Raw genomic sequence first — 21071 nt, forward strand, 5'->3', positions numbered from 1 at the left:
AAGTACTGTGGTAGAGAAGACATAACATGACTGTGGTTAGAGTACAATGATTACTATGAAAATAAGCAAGGTTCACGAAAATTTTCATTTTATTTTTATTTTAAAAAAAGATTTTCAAGTTGAATTTTAGAGAGGGAGAGGGAGAGAGAAATATCGATCAGCTACCTCCTGCACACCCTCTACTGGGGATCAAGCCTGCAACCCGGGTATGTACCCTGACTGGGAATTGAACCAGCAAACTTTTGGTGTACAAGATGCTGCCCAACTGAGCCACACAAGCAGGGTGACACTTTCATTTTAAAAATCTCATTGAAAAATGAAGGAACACACAACACACAAGGACTGCTTCAAAAAGAATTTTTTAAAATGTCAGGATGTCCCCAAAAAATGTATACACACTTTAACAGCTGATGGTTCAATTTTGAAAATGAAATGTATTTTAATAAACACTGCCTTTTACACACTTCAAAGGGTGTGTATACACTTTTTGAGATACCACACACACACACACATATATATATCAAGTAAACATTTCACTGAAATTAGTTAATATGGATTTATGTTGTACATATATTAAAAGTTAGTATAAAAGGACACTAATTTTCCAACTTTCTGAGCTTATTTATTTACAAAAAAACCCATACAGAATGGTTCAAATAGACAAATCATCCAATTCCTACTTTTGTAGTGGGAAAAAAGGTATATGATACACAATTATCATGGCCTATATTGATTAACTTCACAAATGAAATTGACAAAAATTACAAAAATCTACATTTTAGCACGCTAACGTTGCCAACAGGTGTGTATGTCTACATTTACATAAATTCAGTCTATACCCACATCATCCTTTTTTCACCCCTTCCCAGTATCATTCCATTTTCATCACACCCTTGCTGACTCCATCTCTACTGTTGTGGAGCACTTCTGCCCAAGTCCTCTGCCATACATGTGTGTGCTAGTCCATTGAGATGCACCTAAAAACATGAGATTCCAAGAAAGAACAGGTACCTGGCACGTGGCCTCAACTCCTACTGAGTGGGGCTGGATGTCTTCCCAGCCTCCATTCACTACTTTAATTGTATTCCTAGTAGGCTTGCTTTGCATCCTGAGGAGATTCACAGGAGAGAGGGGCAGACTCCTTTGTGCCCTAAGATGACTGGAACCAGGAAATAAGTCTGGGCAATTCTCCACCCCCTGGTGGTGCCCAGAGAACACAGGTAGGCTGGTGTAGTGTGGCCCTGGGCAGGGTGGGGCACTAAATCCACAGCCCAGGTGAAGGGAGCTGAGGTGGGGAAGCACTGGGACAGAATGGGCGGTTGTTTTGGTCAGCAGTTTTGAGGTCTGATGATCTTCAGGTAAATGCCCTCATGATCATTGGGCCCACAGGAGCAGAGGTGAAGGCTGGAAATAGCACATCCCACCATTGAAGGTCTTGATCAGGCTACACTGATTTTTTTAAAATTATAAAAATAATAATATTAAAGAAAAATGTTTACAACAGGAATAAGAAGTCATAGAACCTTACTGCTTTAACACAAATGTTTTCATGGTCTGTTCCATCACTGACGAGATTTATGACTTAAAGGCTGATCTTTTAATTTACTTTTATCCCAAACAATAGCAATGTTAAAGTTATGATCAAGAAGGAAGCAGGGGCAAGTGAAGTATAGCAGCACTCCTGCAGGGTCCTTGCCTGGGACCACCCCACAGGATTCTCTGGGTAATGGTGGTAAAGGGGGCTCCTCTGGTGTGCACACATGGTGTTTCTCTAGGCCAGAGCCCTGGGCATGGCTACTCTGGGCTGTGTGAAAACTCCATCCCCAAGAGGGTTCTGTAGGTAAAAGGTACCCACCTTCTCCCTACAGAAACAGTGCAAGAAGGCAGGGTTGGTATACCTCCAACAAGATCCCCCCAAAATGATTGAGGGACTGACGGATGCTCTTTAAGGACCAAATCTTACTCAGTTCCATTCCCAAAGCTTCTGAGTCCACCAGACTGGAAATTTTCTGAAAGAAATGCCTGGGAACCTTTCCACTGTCCTGCCATCCCGGGACCAGGTAAAAGAACTTAAAAAATAGTCAAAGAAATCCTTATCTAAAACAGTTGCTGTCCACTATCACCCCAGCCTGTGGTCTGCACTGTCACCTCTGAACATGAACCCACCAGGGGGCAGCCTGGGTCCACCAGAGCCACTTCCTCCTAGGGAAAACTGGTCACTTGTGCAAAGTCCCTCTTCCTTCAGAAGCACATGCTCACTTCCTGGACCGCCAGGGGCTTTCTTCTCATGGTCTCAGCTGTGCCATCAATTCTCTGAAATCATGTAACTGGGCTGAAAATGGGTGGGAGGATGGAAGTTGTTGGCTTTTGGGGGCCTCTTGGGACCAAGTCCTTTATATTCAACACCTATCACAGTGCCAAGACCATAATATGTTTTTAACATTTAAATAATGGTTGCATGAAATTGAAGTAACAATCCACAGCAGAAGAAAAGCTCTAGGAGAGGGAAGTATGTGAGTATGCATGGAGCAAGGGCTATTCTGTGACCAGGTTGGGTCTGGAGCCCTTGCCACTGCCCAGAATTTCTTTGAACCTCTATAATGTCTTCTTTGTATACAGAAGCCCTGGAGGTCTAAGTAACCTCTCCACTTGAAGAGAAATGACTAGAGGATGGGGGTATGTATCTGGACTGTGTTGGAGAGGCAGGACTGCACAAAGGCAAGGGTTTCATCCTCAGTTCTTACCGTACAAGATCCCTCCAGGGACAGATACTGAGCCCAACTTGCCTGGACTCTACTGAGCCCCAACACTCTCAGGAGCATACGCTAGTCCTGGCAGCATCCCTTCCCCCCAGGGCCACTTGCATTTTTTTACACAGGTAATCCATGTACATTGTAGAAAAATGACACATCACTCTTTATTGGACACCAGCCCCAGCCCCTTTCTCTCCAGGCACAGTGGCATGTGGGCAAAGGGCTCTGACTCCTGGCCAGGATGCAGTGGGAGCCTGGCCCCACCACCATTCTTCTAGGGCCAGCACCCTCCTCGGTTCCTGGGGTTGCTCGCTCAGGTTTGTTCAAACTCCTGTTCACAGTAGCCTACACTGAGGGGCTGGGCCTGGACACCTCGCCTGCAAAAGGACATGTAGAAACAAAGGGAGATGAGCCACGCAGAAGGGAGTCAAGCTTGGGCCCCAGCAACACCTTTACCACAATCAAGTCTTCCTTTCCGGCATTTCAGTATGCCACAAACTGTCACTTTATACCAATATTACTCAGAGGCTCACTTCCAGAGATTCTCACTTGGGGTGGGGCTAAGTGTTGGCAAGAATCTACATTCTATACAGGTGCTCCAGGTGATTCTGATACAGGGACACCCAGGAACTTTGGGGAGCACCTCCCTATTTCTTTTAAAATTTTATTTTTTAATCCTCACCCGAGGATATTTTTCCACTGCTTTTCAGTTAGAGTGGAAGGAAGAGAGAGGGAGAGAAAAACATTGATGTGAGAGAGACACATTGATGGGTTGCCTCCCGCACACGCCCCGACTGGGGCCAGGGGTTGAGCCTGCAACTGAGGTACATGCCCTTGGCTGGAATTGAACGCGGGACCCTTCAGTCCAAGAGCCAATGCTCTAACCACTGAGCCAAACCGGCCAGGGCAAACTTATTTTATTTTCATTATTATTTTTTTCCAAATAAATTAAAGACTATTTAATTACTCTGTGAGGGTTAGTAGTTTTAGTCAAACATTTCATTTTTCAATAATCTGTTCCATCTCTAGAATCTAAAATGTATACATGCTTTTGCTATAATAACGTGAACTAATGTGCACTCTGTTGTGGTCTAAAGAGGCTATTGATTTTCAAAGGGATGTGAATTAATATTAATTTAGTAGCAATGTTTTGTTAGGTACTGAGCTTTTTTATTAAAAAATTTTAATGTTGACATAATTGCAGCTATCCTCCTTCCCTCCCCAACTTTTCCCACCTCTACCCACTCCTGCCTCTCCCTCCCTTGGCCTTTGGGGAGCACCTCTCTATTTCTTTTAAAATTTATTTTATTAAAATTTTTTTTTACTCATTAGAGGGGGGAGAGAGAGAGAGAGAAAGAGAGAGAGAAACATCGACTTCTTGTTCCACTTACTTATGCATTCATAGGTTGATTCTTATATGTGCTCTGACTGGGGATAGAACCCACAACCTTGGCATACTGGAACGACGCTCTAACCAACTGAGTTACCTGGTCAGGGCAGCACCTCTCTATGTCTAACCTGCCTGTCTCTGTGCCCCAGCCCCAAATACTCAGTTCCTTTAGAAAAGGGGTAGATGCTTGAGGAGTACCCAGTACTATTGGTCCATCGAGCCCCCTTTAAGGGCTCTAAAATGCTGTGAATGCGCTGGTGGTAGGGGACTGAGATGCTATGCAAACCATGGGGGCATGAAAATCCGTCCTTAGTTTTCAGCCTCACCTCTAGGCATGCCTCCCTCATTATCCAAATAAGCAATGTGCTTAGAGAGAGAGGGAGCTAGCTCAGAGTGACCCAGTGAATTACAGACAGTTGAGGTTTAGATCCCACCATGCTTGGCACTCAGCCTGGGGTTCTGCTCTGCACTAGACAGTATCCCTCAGATCTTTAAGACCTAGTCAATGAATCAATCAGGGAAATGACCATCTTATATAGTCTTATCTGCAACAGGGGCAAAGGGATCCCTTAAAAGAGCCCATAAAAGCATGGCTGAGTAGACTCTAAAGTGGGCCTGGTTCAAATCCTGATTCTAAGTGACTTTGGGCAAGTTACTTAATCTCTCTATGCCTCGGTTGCCTATCTCTAAAATGAGGATAAAACTATACCATATGGGGTTGTGGTGAAGATTCAATGAAATAATGCCTGTAAAGGGTTAAGCCTCTTTAAGTGTTAGCTATTATTAAGTGTTCTTTTCTTGTCAGTAAGGGGTGCCATGCCCTTGACCTGCCCACCTCCTTGGGAAGGCCCCACAGCCTGCTTACCTCAGCAGCTCACAGCGGAAGTGTGCCAAACGTTTAAAAGCAAAGTCCAGGTCAGTCACCAGCTTGTTGCTCCACAGCCTCTCGGCAACAGCCCCTGCTCTGGGCCTGCAGGAAAGGAGGCATGCACCAGGTTTCCCTGGATTCCCTGCAAGGTGGTGGACACCCACAGGCTACTGCTTCTAGTTTAGGCTCAGGGCCCAGGGATGCGACCAGCACCTTACTCAGAGTGACAACCTGGCTGAAGGATTCCCAGTGACCTCAACACTCATCTCCATCTTCATTAAATGTGGAAAGTGATCCCACTCTTCCCTCCCACAGACACGGGAACCAAAGCAAGTCTTAAAGGCATCCTGAACTGTTACTGACAGTGTGGCAACGGCAGGTGTTGTGAAAATGTCAACTCCATACCCACCCAGGCCTGGTGAGGCTGCTGAGGAGGCAGTCTAGGGAAGTCCCTATAGGAATCATGGACTTCCATGTTGGATCCTGAGCAAATCATCTGTGCTCTCCAGGCCTCATTATCTCTATCTCTGTCCTACATACCTAATAGGCTGTTGGAGAAGCACAGGTGGAAGTCAGGTGAGGGGTGGATATTACACACAAGCCGAAGATCATTGCAATGCCCCTTCCCTCTCATGCCTGAAAGGAGGGTACTAGTCTGGGGTGTCTGGATGGGACTGAATCTGTAAGGGAAACCCTATGACCACAAACTCAACCTCCATGTCCTCAGAAAACCCTTACCAGAGCCTGGGGACCAGGTTTGTGCTGTCTACATACTCTCCCCACATACAGGCCTCTCCACCAATCACCAGAGCCTTCTGCTCAGGACCACCTGAGAGGAAATAAGCAACAACACACAACTCTAAGGTTCCCTTTCAACCACCTTCTCCTCAGGTAGGTTGTTTCATTTTCTAACCTGAAATACCCATCCTAGACCCTTCTGCCTTCCACCCCGGACCCCAGTCCAGCCTCCTCTGATCAGTAAGGTAAGCACCTGCTTTTACCTTCAAATGATAGGGGATCCACCATATAAAAGTCCTCCCAGTCAGGGCCATAATTTATGCGGTTCAGGTACCAGGGGGCAGAGAGCAGAGCCCGAAAGCCGGCGTTGGTGATCAGCGCCAGCTCCTTCCAATAGCTTACTGGTACTTCTTCTCGCCATACCTGGATGATTGTGTCTGGCTGAACCTGTCACAAGGGTCAAATGGCGGTAATGGCACGTAGCTGAGGAGATTCCTGGACATTATTATATAGGCAGCCCAAGCCAAGGGACATGTACCTCCTCCTCTGCTTCTAGCGGAAAAACACTTTGCTGTGACTCTGATCCACTGAGCTCCTGGCCCAGTGCAGAGGTCAAGGATCCCATAAGTCATAGGAGTTTCCCGCTGCTTCATCCCCTGTCTTTCTCCACACTGAGATAGTAATACTGGCTATGAGCTAAGGGAGGCAAGCAATGAGGCCCAGCACACTCATTGGAGTAACCATGTCCAAGAGTCTCCAGATGTTTCTGAGGATGGACAAGGTTCCTGCAGAGCCCCTGCATGTGGCAGGAGGCTGGGATCTTATTGATCAACAATGAAGGAGAAGGAAACCCTGCTTCCATAGACCTGTAAGACCCTAGTCTATGACTCAGGAAGAAAAACCCAAACCATTATGCCAGTCTCAGGAATCCCAAGTAATCCAGGAGCAGAAATAACTATTGATCAATCTGTAGCGAGGGAAGATAGACAGAGGCCCAAAACCCACACCCAGATCTCTGCAACCTTTCTAGAGGGGAAAGAAGAGATGGCCCCTCATGCTCTAAACATTAAAGCTTAACCCAAATCAGGAGGATCAGTCCATGCAGAGGCAGGGAAGGGCTGGGAGACCAGAGGGAGGCACTGAAGGTAGTTCCTTCTCCCTCTGCCCCTGGCTCACCTTTACTTTATTATCAAACACCTCCTGCCACACCACGTAGCCCTTGCCATAGGCAGAGACGATGTTGAGCAGCCTGGAGAGTAAAAGAAGTATCTACTCAGCTCAGACAGGCTCTAGGCTGTTAGTGCCAGTGTTTCAGGGGTTGAGCCTAGCTAGGGGCCCATTCCTAATCAAGCAGTGTCTTCCCCACTTTGGAACAGACCACTCCAAATCTGAAACTATAGGACAAGGGACTCAGAGAGTGGTCAAGCAGGGCCTGGCCCTGGTATGGTCACCCCATTCAAGGTGACCCAAGGGACCTTGCCCACCCTCCTTTCTTTCTCACGTTTCGATGTAGAAGGACTCCAGCTGTTTAAAGTCATTACCAAAGCCTTTCTTCTTCATAAACTCCTGGATGTCTGGGTTGGACCTCCTAAATCCCAAGAGAAAATGAGGATTAATTCTTTCAACATCCTAATAGCCTTTCAAAGCTTGGGGATTAGTCACCTGGCCTCCCACAGTTTCCTTTTTCACTTGAAATAACAATCAACTAAGGATCTCAGAGACCCTAAATATGGAAGGTATGGCTGAACAAAGCTGTATAAAGGAGGCCACTGACACAGGCTGAGAAAGTTTGAGCCTGGACCTGAAGAACTTTAAGTTCAAACTTTCTAAGAGAACACATATTGCTCTCCCTGGACTGTGACATGTGGCTCTGAGGCTCTGGCACAATGGATTCTGACTTCCCTCTCTAACCCCTACCCTGGGCATATTCTGTTTTTCCCTTACTATTTATTCTTGCTCTTTTTGTTTTGTTTTGTTTTTAATCTTGGCTTTTTAAAAATTGTTCAAAATATTACAGATGTCCCCTTATTTATTCTCTATTCCAGTTGGATACAAGAGTTGCTGCCACTCCCTTGCCTCACGATGTCTGTATTTTGCTCACATTTTCTCCTGGAATATTTTTCTCCTCTTCCATCTCTTGAAAAAGCCAAACTGCTTTCCCAGATCCAGCTCTAGTGCCCACTTCTCAGAGAAGCCCCTCAGCCTCTTTTGAGCTAAGTAGATCTGGGGATTTGTAACTTTCACTGTCATCTCTTAGTCTCAAATTCATCTGTGTCTTGACTCTTCAACCAGACTATTTCAAGCCTTCAAAAGCATAAATTATTTTTCCCTATCCTGGATTTTAACAAGACAATTCTGTGCCTAGAGCTGGTTTTCCCATAAATATCTCAAGGATATGACAAGAGGAAGGGAGAGTTTCACATTTACAGCCCTGCCAAAATCAGACAGGGCCTCTCTGTAGCTGGAGAGAGGAAAGGCGCAAGACCTAAGCCATCTAGATTGAGACAGAATTGCTGTCTCAGAGGTTAGTCCCTGAGCAACACCTGAGATAGGTAGCCGGGCAGGGCCTATTGTCTATTCTGAGCAAGCAATTCATCAGGCTGGGATGGGAAGATCAAAGGACTCATACCAGCAGGTGAAATCCACCTCATCTCCTCCAAGGTGAAGATAAAAATCCGGGAAGACAGAGCTGACCTCCAAGAAGAATGTGCTCATGAACTCATAGGTACTGTTGAGAATGGGATTCACTGGTCCAAAGGTACCAGAGGGTTGAGACCCAGAGTAGCAAGGAGTCAATAATCCAGAGACACCTAAGCCAGTAGAGAACCCCACACAAGTATCACAAATACAGACTCCCAGGCCCAGACATATACATAAGGGCATTAAGTCACACTAAGTTAAGACAATCATATTCATAAACACTATACTCACACAGGTAGAAACACTCAGAGGCTCAAAGACACTGGTAACCATGAGTGTTTAGTCACAATCAAAGAAATACTACTATATCCACAATTACAGACCGTCAGAAGGTAGGCTATATAGTCAGACAACTGTCAGCACACACACTCTTGCCTTGACACACTGTTTCCAGTAGGGTCACCCTCACTCCCAAAGGCTGCTCTCATACTGCCTTTAGGCAGAAAAGCAGAGCGCCAATTTAGCCAAATTGGCAAAGTCTTTCTTCCACTCTAGGGCACAACAACCTGCAAGGGCATCATTAAGATAAGAATGTGTGAGAAGAATTTGCCCATATTTTAATAGTAAGAAGTGGCCTCCTTCGCCCAAAGTAAGTTCTGCCTATCTAAATTCCCAGGTGGAAGAGGTTGACAGAAAAATTCTTCCAGGGACCAAGGACATGGCATGCCACATCCAAGCACTAACAACTGAAAGCCCCAAGGAGAGGAGGATCAGTAGGCTTCCTCCACCCCATATTCTTACCTCGTCCCCAGGACAGAGTGTGGCCAGGAGTGTCAAATTCTGCCAACACACGGATACCCCGAAGCCGTGCATATTCAATCACCTTCTTCACATCCTCTGCTGTGTAGATGTGGGTGGCAGGGTTGTAGGACCCCTGAAAGGCACAAGACACCCCTAAGGCTCTCATTTCCTGAAGGCTTACAGATTAGAGCATACTAAAAATGTCTCCAGGACTCCCTGGATATCAGAAAAATCTACCCACAGCCCTTAGATATCAGGGACTATCTTTACAAAACGTATGCATAATTCCCCACAAGCTGTCACATATATTGTCTTATCTGTGTATCACACCACCAGTGAGGCAAACAAGGTAGGTATTATGCCCACCTGACAGAATATAAACAAACAAATAAAAAGAAAATGAGACCAGGAGAGATTATCTCCTGGAGGTCACAGAGAAAATTAATGGCAAAGCTTGGACCCGAACTCAGGTCTCCAGACTCCAAATCCAGTGTTCTTCCTGTGTCAAGTGTATCCCTAAAACTGGCTGGTTAGGAGGAGAGCTATTGTCCTTGCTCGCAGTGCCACAGATAGGCTCAAACATCATCCCATAAACTTGGTCAGGGCGAAATCAAGACATACCTTTCTGGTGAGCTCTGGAAAACTGAAGCTCTTGTATGGGAAGGAAGAGTCGTCGACCAGATGCCAGTGGAACACATTGAATTTATTGTATGCCATGACATTCTGTAAGTCAGAGCATGTACTGTGAACTCATCATAGATTTTCCAGTCTCAGCCTCAAAGTTGAGAAGCTGGGAAGACTTCCAGGCTGCTCCACACACCCTCAGCCAGCCCAGACCAGCATCCTGTTAATAGGATCTATCAAACCTTCCCATCACGGACTGCCTGACATGGGATGAAGACCCAACATACTTCTTTCCCCAGGGTACATCCAAAGATGGCTCACAGAGCAGTGCCTTCTCTTTTTGAAATGAGTTGTAGCCACACTGAGGGGAGGTTTACAGCTATGTGGTCTCCTGGAGTCTTCCAAAAGCTCCCAAGTACCCTGAAGACTAACACTTCCTCCTGCCATTTGTTTTGGGTAATCTGACTAGTATTCATCCAAACCACGAGGTCTATTGTGAATCTAGTAGCCCCATAACCCATAAATCTCAGAAGTCAAGACTGATGGATGTCTCCACTCCTTTGTTTCCAGCAGAGGAGCAAAGGAAAAGACAGACATCCAAGTTGGATCAGCAACCATCAGGCATGACTGTGCATCAAACTCAAGACAGTGAGGCACGTCCCCAGTTTAGGCTTTGGAACATCTCTTTCCTATGACCTTGTCCTAACCAAACTAAAGTTAGCTCTGCTGGTCCCAAAACCACCCCCTGCATCCCTGGTCCACAGTGGTTGGTGAGGTAGATTTAAATCCCTCTTGTTATGTTTTTGAGCTTTAGAGCAGATCACCCTTTACATTTTTCCTAGGAGCTCATAGTTACTTATACTCTCTCTAACTCTTTAGGAATATGGCACTTGGGCTATCCCGACCCATCACCACGAAGAAGGTATTAAGGCCTGGGTACCAGAGTGTCCAGGATGGTAGGCAATGGGAGGTAATGCCGAGATGTATCCAACAACAAGCCGCGGTGAGGGAAGCGGGGAAAGTCTTCAATCTCCGTCTTGTTGATAAAGAACTGTGTGGACCAAACAATGAACAATGTCAGGATTCAAAGGGAACTCACCATGAGGGTGGGGTGGGGGATGAGGAAAAGTCTCCCGAGATCCCTGAGAAGCCACTCTGTGACTGTTTAGCAGGGTAAGTGTCTACCCAAATGCCCCATACCTCTACCCCAATGCCATAAGCAGGAACCTGTCCAGAGAGCAACTGTCCCAGGATAACCAAATGCAGCTGTCTCACACACCACTCAGCCTACAGATTCTGCATTTTCACTGACCATTAATATGTTGTTTTCTTTAAAATAGTGTGGTCTCAAGGTCATTACTAAATAATGACTGGCACTAAATTACAGTGATTCCAGCCCAGCTGGGCGTGGCTCAGCGGTTGAACATTGACCTAGGATCCAGAAGATCACAGTTCGATTTCCGGTCAGGGCACATGCCCCGGCTGCGGGCTCGATCCCCAGTCAGGGGCGTGCAAGAGGCAGCCGATCAATGATGACTCTCTCATCATTAATGTTTCTCTCTCTCTCCCTCTCCCTTTCTCTCTCTAAAATCAATAAAAATTGAATAAATGAATGAATGAATGAATGAATGAATGAATGAATGAATGAATGAATAAATAAATAAATAAATAAATTACAGTGATTCCAAACAGGCTAAATCTACCAAACCAGTTTCCACCCTGTATACTCTTGCTGAGGCCATCTCAAGCCACTAGGACTGTCTTAAAGCAAAATAAGATATTTCCAGGACTCTGAAAGGTGGGAGCAAACCCAAGATTTAAAAGGCGCCCCTTTTTTGAGGACCACACTCACTGTTCCCTCAGGAGATCTCCAAACAAGCTGGCTGAAAGTCTCCAGACCTACAGGGAAGTAGAAAGGCAGAATAAAAACTTAGGGAGGTTGGGAAAAGGCACATGCATCTGGGAGGTACACAGTATGGCAGAGGATGTTGTCTGGGCACACAGTGAAAGTGGGTGTAATGTAGGTTTGATGATTCTCAACACTACAAAAGGGGGATATTAGGAAGCCGGTATCAATTTTTACTATATTTTATTTCGGAAGGTCCAAGTGTAAGGGGTTTTAGTGCCCCTTCTAGAAAAACATTAACCCTCAAAACCCATACACCTCTTACCTGTATTGCCAAAGGTGTGAACTCATAAGAATATTAAGAAGATGTGTGCTTGTAAGGACAGGTGCAGGGACAATGAGCCTGCAAGGGGTTAAGGCTTTCTAAGGATAATACTCATAGGAGCTAAGGGAGCTGAGAAAGAGAGTCCTCAGTTTGCTGTACCTGCACTTCTCCCAGATTGAATTGTGAAAAGCGATCATAATCTTCAGTTTCCAAGATGCCTGGGTCCACAGCTGGACCTACAAAGAATCATCCCCTTTTCCTCTTCAGAGCTTGAGAAGAGACCCAGCTATATGGATCTGAGGTATAGCAGGCAGCTGCTGCCCCAGAAGGACTGTCCCAGTCCGCAGGACACAGACTCCTAGATTCCAGCTAGGCCCAAGGGCAGGCATGTTGAGTCCACAGCATGGTATGTTTTCAACACGTGGAGCCCACTTCTAAAAATCCAGAAGCTCCACGAAGGAATCCCAGAGTCTCAGATTTTCAGAATGAGGGAATCAATCCTTGGTCACTCAGCACCTAATCTGAGGCAGACTCCTAAAATACTGTTTGTCTTTGCTCCGCTTTGACTCTGATGCCCAGTGCTCTGGAGTCCCAGATTTCCCCTATTCAACCAAAGTAATCATTGGCACTTGCACAAAAGGTACAAGAGGGCAGAAAGGGGAGTTGACACACTGTTTCTCCAAAACATAGGTGAGGGGAGAGAAAGGGCAAACCAAGCCCAGATTTGGAATCCTGTGAGAAGGTCTCTCATCCTTTACTAGCAGATGTTTTACCGAAAGTAGTAGAGGTGCTTGGCTAAGTCTGTACCTAGGGACCAAATTTCTTTTCAGTAAACCAAGAGGAAGGGCATTTTTTGAGATTTATCCATTTCTTTGATATACTTTGCCTTTTTCTAAAACCTGGCCAATTGTGTATCTTTCGAGAGAGCTGGAAAGGCAGTGTTTGTGGCAGAGTCGCCCTTCTCCTTAGCTACCTGTCTCCCACTGGCACCCTGAACAGCAGCCTGCAGGGTCTCCCACTGTTCCCCAGAGCACCCACCCAGGGGAGCTGCTGCCACTGCACAGGTAAAACCTGTCAACTTCTAGGGAAAGCTGTAAGGAGAATCCTCCTTTCAGGGGGATGGGGAAACACTCTACTTGCTCTCTACAAATAAAGCTTCCTAAAATGTGGGCAGTTGCTGGTCTCCCAGCCCTGTCCTCCCACCCCACCAATGCCAACTGTTCCATATCACCGTTCAGTCTCTCTCCCAGCTTCAGCCCCACCTTGTTACCTCGCAGAGCTCCCCAGACGGTCTCAGAAAGGAGGAAACACTGCTCATTGTTTATGGTCAGGGTGTCTGGAACGACAGAAATGACCCCATGTTAAAGATTTCTACTCTCAGATTACATATCACATGTTCTGTAAAAATCCTTGGATTAAAAAGCAACAGCAAGATCACTTTTTTCTTTCTTTCAAAGAGGAGGCATCTCCAGAGCAGGGCAATGGCAGGCAGGCCAGGCCTGGGGCCAGAGTGGGAGGTGGTCACCTAGGGGCTCTGCAGACCCTAGATGACACATGAGGAGGGTCAGGCTGGAGCAGAGTCCTCTACAAACCACCTGCCCTGTGGGTCAGTTTCTCCTCCAAGAAACATGAATTCTCATCAGCCTTCAGCTGAAGTATGAAGTCTTCTACTGGCAAAGGGAACAGTGATGCTCAGAGGGGTGAGTTCAAGTTCCAATGTTCACAAAGCCTTTGTAACCACCCTCCTTCCCCTTTGTCCCCAGGCTTCAGCTACCTCATCCAAGAATGTGAGGAAGAAGCCAAGACTTGAATTTCACTTTGGAGGCTGAGAAGTGCCCAAATGCTGCTGATCAGGGAAGATAGGAGGCAGTCACAGGACTTGACCTCATCTCAGTTCAAATGACCAAAAACTCCTCCTCTTCCCTGCGTAGGAACTCTTAGAGAAAATCAGCAAAAGTATATACACATTCCTCCTAAAGTGGCAAAAGAATTATGCTCAGTCCTGAAGGCAGGTGTTCTGTGGGACTCAGTGAATAGCCAGTGTGGCAGTCCACAGTCAGCCTGCAGATAATGGTTAGAGGGCACAGGAGAAAACTCACTTTCTACGGCCCTTGGCACTTAGTGGCCCTTGGTCCCCACAGTTATGGAGGGTTTCAGGCCTGGCATCAGTGACTTAGGCCAGGCCATCTAGAGCTATAGCTCCAGACAAGTGCTTGTTTTTCTAGAACGGGAACAGGGTGGTACTTACAATTCTCCACTGACTCCAAAGAAGGAAGCTGGTCACATCCGGGAGTGACCACAAGGATAACCAGTGAATGCTTTTCCTCCAATGTATGCTGTTTTCCTGCAAGGACAGTGTAAAGTTAATGTGGCTGACCTGCCATAAGAATCAACAGGCAAAACCAAAGCCCTACAGGAGGGTCCGGTCCCTAGCTCTAGTCCCTTCAGTTCACCTGCCTGTGGCAAGAGAGAAGGAAGGAAAAGGCATGCACCCTTGGCACATGCACTGCCTACTCATCTGTTCAACTTTTTCATTTTGGTTTTGACCCGCCCTGGCCATGTATGAATGATCTAGTGTCAGTCCTTTGTAACCAGGACTGAATATTTCTGGCTTGGTACAGTCCAAGCACACAATTCCAAGGCCTCACCAACTGCTTTGAAATTAGAGGCAGCTCTGGAGCATTACCGCTCAAAGTGTGATCTGTGGATTAGCTGCTGATTTGTAAACTGTTTTACTGGTTGGTCACCAGACAGGAAGCTTATATGATGCCAGAATGTAAATCAATTATGTCAGAATAAACACGGTTTAGTTCTAAGATTTTTTTCATATCAAGGTCTTGATGACGGGAACAGTTTTATATTCTGGTGTGTACGCTTCCCATCTCGTTGCAGACTGGCACGTGAAGTAGCACTGCTCTTGAGGGCTCTAGATGAAGGCTTTCTAGATGAGAGCTAATGTGAGCAGATGAAGAAGATGACAGGGGGATTGCTTGTGCAAAGAAGGCCTGAGATGATCCGGCTGGTGTCCCAGCAAAGGCACATGATCATCAGCCCATTCTGCTTCCTTCCCTCTTCTTCTTAAACAGGTTCTCTATCCAAGGTAGAATTCTCCCAACAGTGGAAAGCCACCAAGTCTGAGCCAACATACTATCTCATATAGTCTTACAGATCACAGTACATGCTGAAAAAAAGCCAAAATACCAATGCTGCCTCTTCCCACCCTCCTACTGGTTCTTCTCTGTGACCTTCAGGGTGGTTGTGATTGTACTGTCCCAAACCTGAGCCTCCCTCCCCTCTCCCCTTTCTGGAGCCACATGTGTTCCCACTGGTACCACAACATCCATGACTTCCTGTGGGACTACAAAGTCAGGGACAGAATGGCCTAGCAGAAGGCAGGGAGAGAGAATCCAGAACCAAATTGGAATCCCAAATGTTATCTGTCTCTAGGCATAAGGAACCCAAAAACACTGAACCATTTCAAGGAAGCCTGCGCACCCCTCCTGAGCATGACTACCTGGACACATCTCAGCTCTCAGGTCTGCCAAGAATGAACAATAAGGTGCAGCCAGCATGGCTTAGAGGTTGGGAATCAACCTATGATCCAGGAGATCGAGGTTCGATTCCCAGTCAGGACACATGCCTGGGTTGCAGGCTCAATCCCCAGTAGAGGGCATGCAGAAGGCAGCCAATCAATGACTCTCATCATTGATGTTTCTGTCTCTCTTTCCCTCTCCCTTCCTATGAAATCAATAATAATTTTTAAAAAAGAGATTTGAAAAAAGGAACAATAAGAGGTCTTTCCAACCATCCTGAACAAACAGATTCTTTTCCCTCCCAGGCAATACCCTGTATTCTCACTCTAATACCTACCTAAACCCTGAAGGGAAAAAGGAATTTGAGGCTGCTCTGGGCCAGGCCAACTCACAACTCCATTCTAAATCCTAAAAACTCATCCCTATGAACACAGAAGGACAATGAGGCTTTCAGGGCAGGGACCACTCTCAAAGGAGGTTTTAACTGAGAGGCGGGGGTGAAGAAACTATAAAAGAACATCCCTCCTTAAACTATGCCTTCATCCCGTACCTCCTTGTACCCAGTCACATATCACAAAGCCTCAATATCACTATGTGGAGAGCTCATCTGCATATTTATCTAGGCAGCCATCCAAAAGAGGGTAAAAGTCCTGAGCTTTAGTGTTAATCATCTGGACCTCACTCTACCAAATTGAGGAGAAATCACAACTAATACGTATGCAACTGCCATGGTCACTGTCCCAGTGACAAGAAAGGCTGTACAAACACCAGGTTTATTTGAATTATTACCTGGAAGAGAAGAAAACAACTAATTTTTGTAGCTGTTGCTATTATATCTTATTTTTCTAAAACATACCTGCACTCTACTCTCTAAATCCATAGTCTTTTAGAGGGAGGGTCACAGATTCCTTTGAAGATCTAATGAAAATGAAAGAATTTTCCCCCTAGAACAATGCCCCTAAATTAAGGGCTCATCCCTCCACCCCTGCCACCAATCTCATGGTAAAGAATCCCTGTCCTAAATGCACTCAGTGACTCATCTGGGTTTGGGCTGCTGCTTAAACAAGCTGAGGGGGAAAATCTGGGGGAAGTGGTGATGTGAGAGCTGACAAAACAGGAGGGGCACTGGCCACTTAAAAGAATGTAAATAGGTTATCACTGTGGTTTTCCACCTCCAACTTGCTGCTCTGAAGAGAGCAGAAAAAAGGCAGGGGACAGGCCAGTCACCTCGGCACACACCCACACAGGCTGCACAAAGATGCACCCAAGGTGTGGGAGGCACAGGACAGGAAACAGCCAGCAATCTCATGGGCACATTCACAGTAAGCCCAGCGGGGACAGCAGGAAATTCTGAAGCCTCAAGTGCTCAGGAAGCAGCCTGGAAAACAGAGCACAGGGCTGGAAAATCAGAAAAGGTTGGTTCTGGTTCTGGTTCTGCTGGTGCCAAGCTGAGTGAGTCTCAGGCTTCCATTTCCTCCCATGGAAATATTGGCAGGGTGGGATCAGATAGTCCTCCAGGGCCCCATTCCATGACCACTGCCTCCTATCTCCTCAGCTCCCTCATCTCCCTGCTTTCATGTGAACTTGCTCTTTTAGGGTTCACTGAAAAGTTCGTGTGTTTAATTTAGAAAGTTGAAAAAATTCAAGTAGTACAGAGTGTTTACAATAAAATAATAAATTATCTTTGGTACCCTACGTTTGTCCCCCGCTCTGAAGAGACAACCACTGTTAATTTTCTACTCTTGTGTCCCATTTTTAAACATAACTTTGCTTTATTTATCACAGGTCAGCTAGATGTGGAACTCTGAGATCTTTTTATCCCCAAAGTCCTAGTGGTGAACCATCTCCAGGTTCTGGCACTAGGAACCTCCCATCTCCTCTCTATTGTGAATTCTCTCCCACCTTCACTTCCTTCCCTCCTGCCCTAGATGTGGTGGGCCATCATCTCACATTCTAGCCAGTACACTCAACAACCTGTCTCTTTTATCTTCTATTACATCCAGTGGGCAAAACTCTCAACCCTAACAATCAGTGTGATTTGGCCACTGGTAAAATCATGGGTCTCTCATCTTGGCTGGGCCCTCGATGCTGCCCTGAAAATCTTCTGTCTCCGTCACTGCTACTTTTTCTATTTTCTGCAACAGCATTTCAAACTTATACTGCTATAGTAGGCAGTTAGACAGGCATGAGCAGAGTAGGATAGGCCAGGCACAGGTCACCAGGGCAGAAAATCTAATATGGACAATTGTAGGGTGGGGCCTTTACCCTGTCCTCAGAGTGACCTTTCCTCCCCTAGCATATCTCTAGTCATGCCTTTTAGACCTCCTGACCTTTCATATCACTGGTCATGTGGTTCAGACCCTCCCCTGGCATGTCACTAGTCTCACGGTAGACTCCCTTACAGGGGGAACAAAGGGGCCAGAGAACTCCCAAACAAGCCCTTGCACGATCACTCCCTTAAGCATTAAGACCTCAGGACAATGACGTTCTGACCATCATCAAGTAATCTTAGGAACAAAGCCTTGGGTCTGTTGACCACAGAGAGAGAGTTTTGGCCATACTAGAGATAACATCCAGGCTTCAGTTGTTTCAGCTCCAGGCCCAGAAAAGCAGCAAGGCCAAGAGGGGTGCTGAAAGGTTAACATGGTGGTGGTGTGTGGGCAGGCTAAATAGCCATCTCAGATGGGTGAATAAAGAAAAATTAAATGTATTAAAAGGGAATGGGGACATCCAAGGAACAGGGCTACATAGCACTGAGTTAAAGGTATTGGGTCCATGACAGCAGCAAAATATAAACAGGAAAGAGAACAGAGGGAGCAACAGGAGAACCTAGACTGGGCTGCTCTGGATCACTGAGAAGTTAGAGAGAGAGAGAGAGAGAGAGAGAAGGGGGCCTTGGAGACAGGTTCAGGGACCTTGGAAACAGGTTCAGGGGGTAAGCCTGGGATGAGCTGCTGCTGCCCATTGCTCCCCTGGTTGCAAGTCTCATGGGTTCCCCCTGGAGGGATGGAGATGGGTCTTTTGTCCTGAGGGTATTTATCTCTTTCGAAAGCTGGAATCTTAAGGGAGGTCTCAATAGAATATTCATCAGCTTTCCAGGTGTGCTCTTTCAGGTCATGGTCTCCACTGATTGGTCAGTGCCAGGACAGAGGGTCATTAGTGAATGTATCTGGTCCTAAGGCAACAACAGGTACCACTTGTCTGGTTTCGCTGCTTATTTGGGCCTGGAACTGAAATACAACTGAGGCCTAAGTGTTATCCTCAGGGAGGAAACACTCAGGGGGTCTAAACTGCAGAACCAGTTAATATGCTAGGGGAGGATAGATTGACCTGGGGACAAGGTTCTTATTTTTCCAGTTTGCCTCTTGCTAGGCATCCGGGGCTTCCTGCCCTGGTGAGTCATTCTGGGTTTCTGTACCTGGCCCATCTAACAGGTGCCACCATGGCTAATATCAGGATCACCTGCAATGACTAATGACACCCCCATTTCCAGTATATTCTGTTGAGATCATCCCCTGAGACTTCCCCTAAAATCCCTGCCTTTAAAACCCTTCAGATGAAGAACCCAGCATGGCCCTGGCCCTGGGAGGCTCAGTTGTTAGAGCCTGGGCCTGTGCACTGAAGGGCTGTGGGAAGGGGTCGTGGGTTCGATTCAGGTCAAGGGCAGTCAGGGCGTGTGGGAGGCAACCAATCAATGTGTCTCTCTCACATCGATGCTGCCCTCCCCCCCCACTCTCTCTGAAAATCAGTGGGGGAAAAAAACATCCTTGGGTGAGGATTAAAAAAACAACAACCCAGCATGCCTTTCTCTACCCCCTTTCTTCCCCAATGTTCTGTTCCTTCTCTCCCTTTCTCTCTCTCTATCACACCCACACTCAAGGCACATACCTTTGCTTTCTTCCTCCTAAGGTCCACAGGCCCTTCTTTTGCTTCTATAGCTTGTTTCCTGAGCCCAAGGAGCTCACTTCTACCTCTGTGACTTTCTAAATAAACTTTTGCTTGTATTTGAGTCTTGGCACTGAATTCTTTCTTAGCCAAAATTCAAGGACTGAGGTATAACATCTGCTGCCATTCCCTGTTAACAATACCACTTCAAGTCTAGAGCTTGGTTACCACCTAGACAACCAGAACTCCCATCCATCTCTACTTTTCCCTCTCCTCCCTGACAAAAATATCTGCAACACACACCTAGTCTTCACCTTCTCCTCCTCCTACCTTGGTGGAAGGGATTTCCTTTCACCTGCACTCTAGATCTCTCCTCAGGCTCCTCTTGTATAAATTATTTCCCTTTCCCCCAAAAGTCTTCAAATTATTTCTTTCGGTGATTTTTTCCCATTAGCATTAAAATATTTGCAAGTCTCAACTGTATGTCATCTCAAACAGTCACTTTTTCGCTTACCTTTCATCACAAAGAAACCCTGGAGGAAATGCAGTTAGGTGTTGACAAAGTCAGAAAGATCTGGGTTGAAGTCCTGGTTTTACATTTGGCTCTAGCTGTGGGACCCTGGGCAAATAATTTCCCTTCTCTGAGCTAGCTTCCTTATCTGTAAAATGGGGATCATGGCAGTACCTTACTGGGCTGTTAGGAAGATTAAAAGAGTTAATGCTTAGCTCAGTGTCCAGCACATAAGTACTCATGGCCATCCTAAGTTTTCTTTTTGTAGCCACTTCCTGACATTCTGTCCACTCTTCAGTCTACTATAATCTGGCTTCCTTCTGAAAATGCCTTAAACAAGGTCCTGTGGTTCTAAGACTAAATCCAAGGGACCTTTTACAATTCATTCATTCATTCATTCAACAGTTATTTATTGAGCACTTATTATGTGTCAGGTTGTTCTAAGTACTGAGGATATGGCAGTCACCAAAACAGACAAAAATCCCTGCTGTCACAGAACTAATATTCTAGTGACTACTCACTCCTTCTGAGACCTCGTGGCAGCATCAGTCATCCCAGACCTTCTGAGAACTAAACTCCCTTGGCTTAGGGAACACTGCTCTCTTGGTTTTCCTTCCAACTCCTCAAATATGCATCCTCATTCTTCTTCTCTTTCACCAATGTCTGTGCCCTAAGTCAAAGACTACTTTTTTTCTCCTCACTTAAGCTCTCTCTGGACAATGCCATCCACTCCCACATAGGCTGACTCTTAAACCTAACTTTATATGCCAACCCTTCTGAAACTTTAGGCTCATACACCTCTGCTCAAATGTCTCAAAAGCACCTCAAAGCTCAAATATAAAACGGAACCAACTCTTCATTCCTCTTCTTGGCTGATCAGCTCTCAGTTTGATAATAGCACCATCTATTAAATCAATAGATCATAAACCCAGATCATAAACCTCCTCCTCCTCCCACCTTTCTGAGTATATCACAAGTTTAAGTCAATATTTATTGACTGTCTACTATGTGTCAAACACTGTGCTAAGCACCGAGATTACAACAGTAAAAAAGAAAGATCGAATTCAAGTCTTATAACTACAAATTCTTACTATCTCTTAACATCATCACCATTTTCCCACTTCCATTGGTCAATGCCTTAATTCAGCCTCTCATAA

General features: G+C 46.0%; 1 protein-coding gene across 6 annotated transcripts in view; it reads right to left on the minus strand.

Moving 5' to 3' along the window:
- Nucleotides 1–344: 344 nt before the first annotated feature.
- Nucleotides 345–21071, minus strand: part of HEXA (hexosaminidase subunit alpha) — a 33170-nt gene continuing 12443 nt past the window's right edge. Inside the window, exons 2-14 of one of the 6 annotated variants that reach the window (XM_081129917.1) lie at nt 14234–14329; nt 13256–13321; nt 11667–11713; nt 10755–10865; nt 9812–9913; nt 9191–9323; nt 8379–8559; nt 7251–7337; nt 6926–6998; nt 6013–6196; nt 5750–5840; nt 5009–5113; nt 345–3130 (exon numbers count right to left, since the gene is read on the minus strand). In XM_081129917.1, the coding sequence (XP_080986043.1) occupies nt 3067–3130; nt 5009–5113; nt 5750–5840; nt 6013–6196; nt 6926–6998; nt 7251–7337; nt 8379–8559; nt 9191–9323; nt 9812–9913; nt 10755–10865; nt 11667–11713; nt 13256–13321; nt 14234–14329 (1340 nt within the window). In that variant the 3' untranslated portion in view covers nt 345–3066. The remainder of the gene's footprint in view (nt 3131–5008; nt 5114–5749; nt 5841–6012; nt 6197–6925; nt 6999–7250; nt 7338–8378; nt 8560–9190; nt 9324–9811; nt 9914–10754; nt 10866–11666; nt 11714–13255; nt 13322–14233; nt 14330–21071) is intronic. The other 5 variants (XM_081129918.1, XM_081129916.1, XR_013998273.1 and 2 more) reach the window with 5 other exon arrangements.

The sequence above is a fragment of the Miniopterus schreibersii genome, assembly GCF_964146895.1.
Source record: "Miniopterus schreibersii genome assembly, chromosome: 1".
NCBI classification, from domain to species: Eukaryota; Metazoa; Chordata; class Mammalia; order Chiroptera; family Miniopteridae; genus Miniopterus; species Miniopterus schreibersii.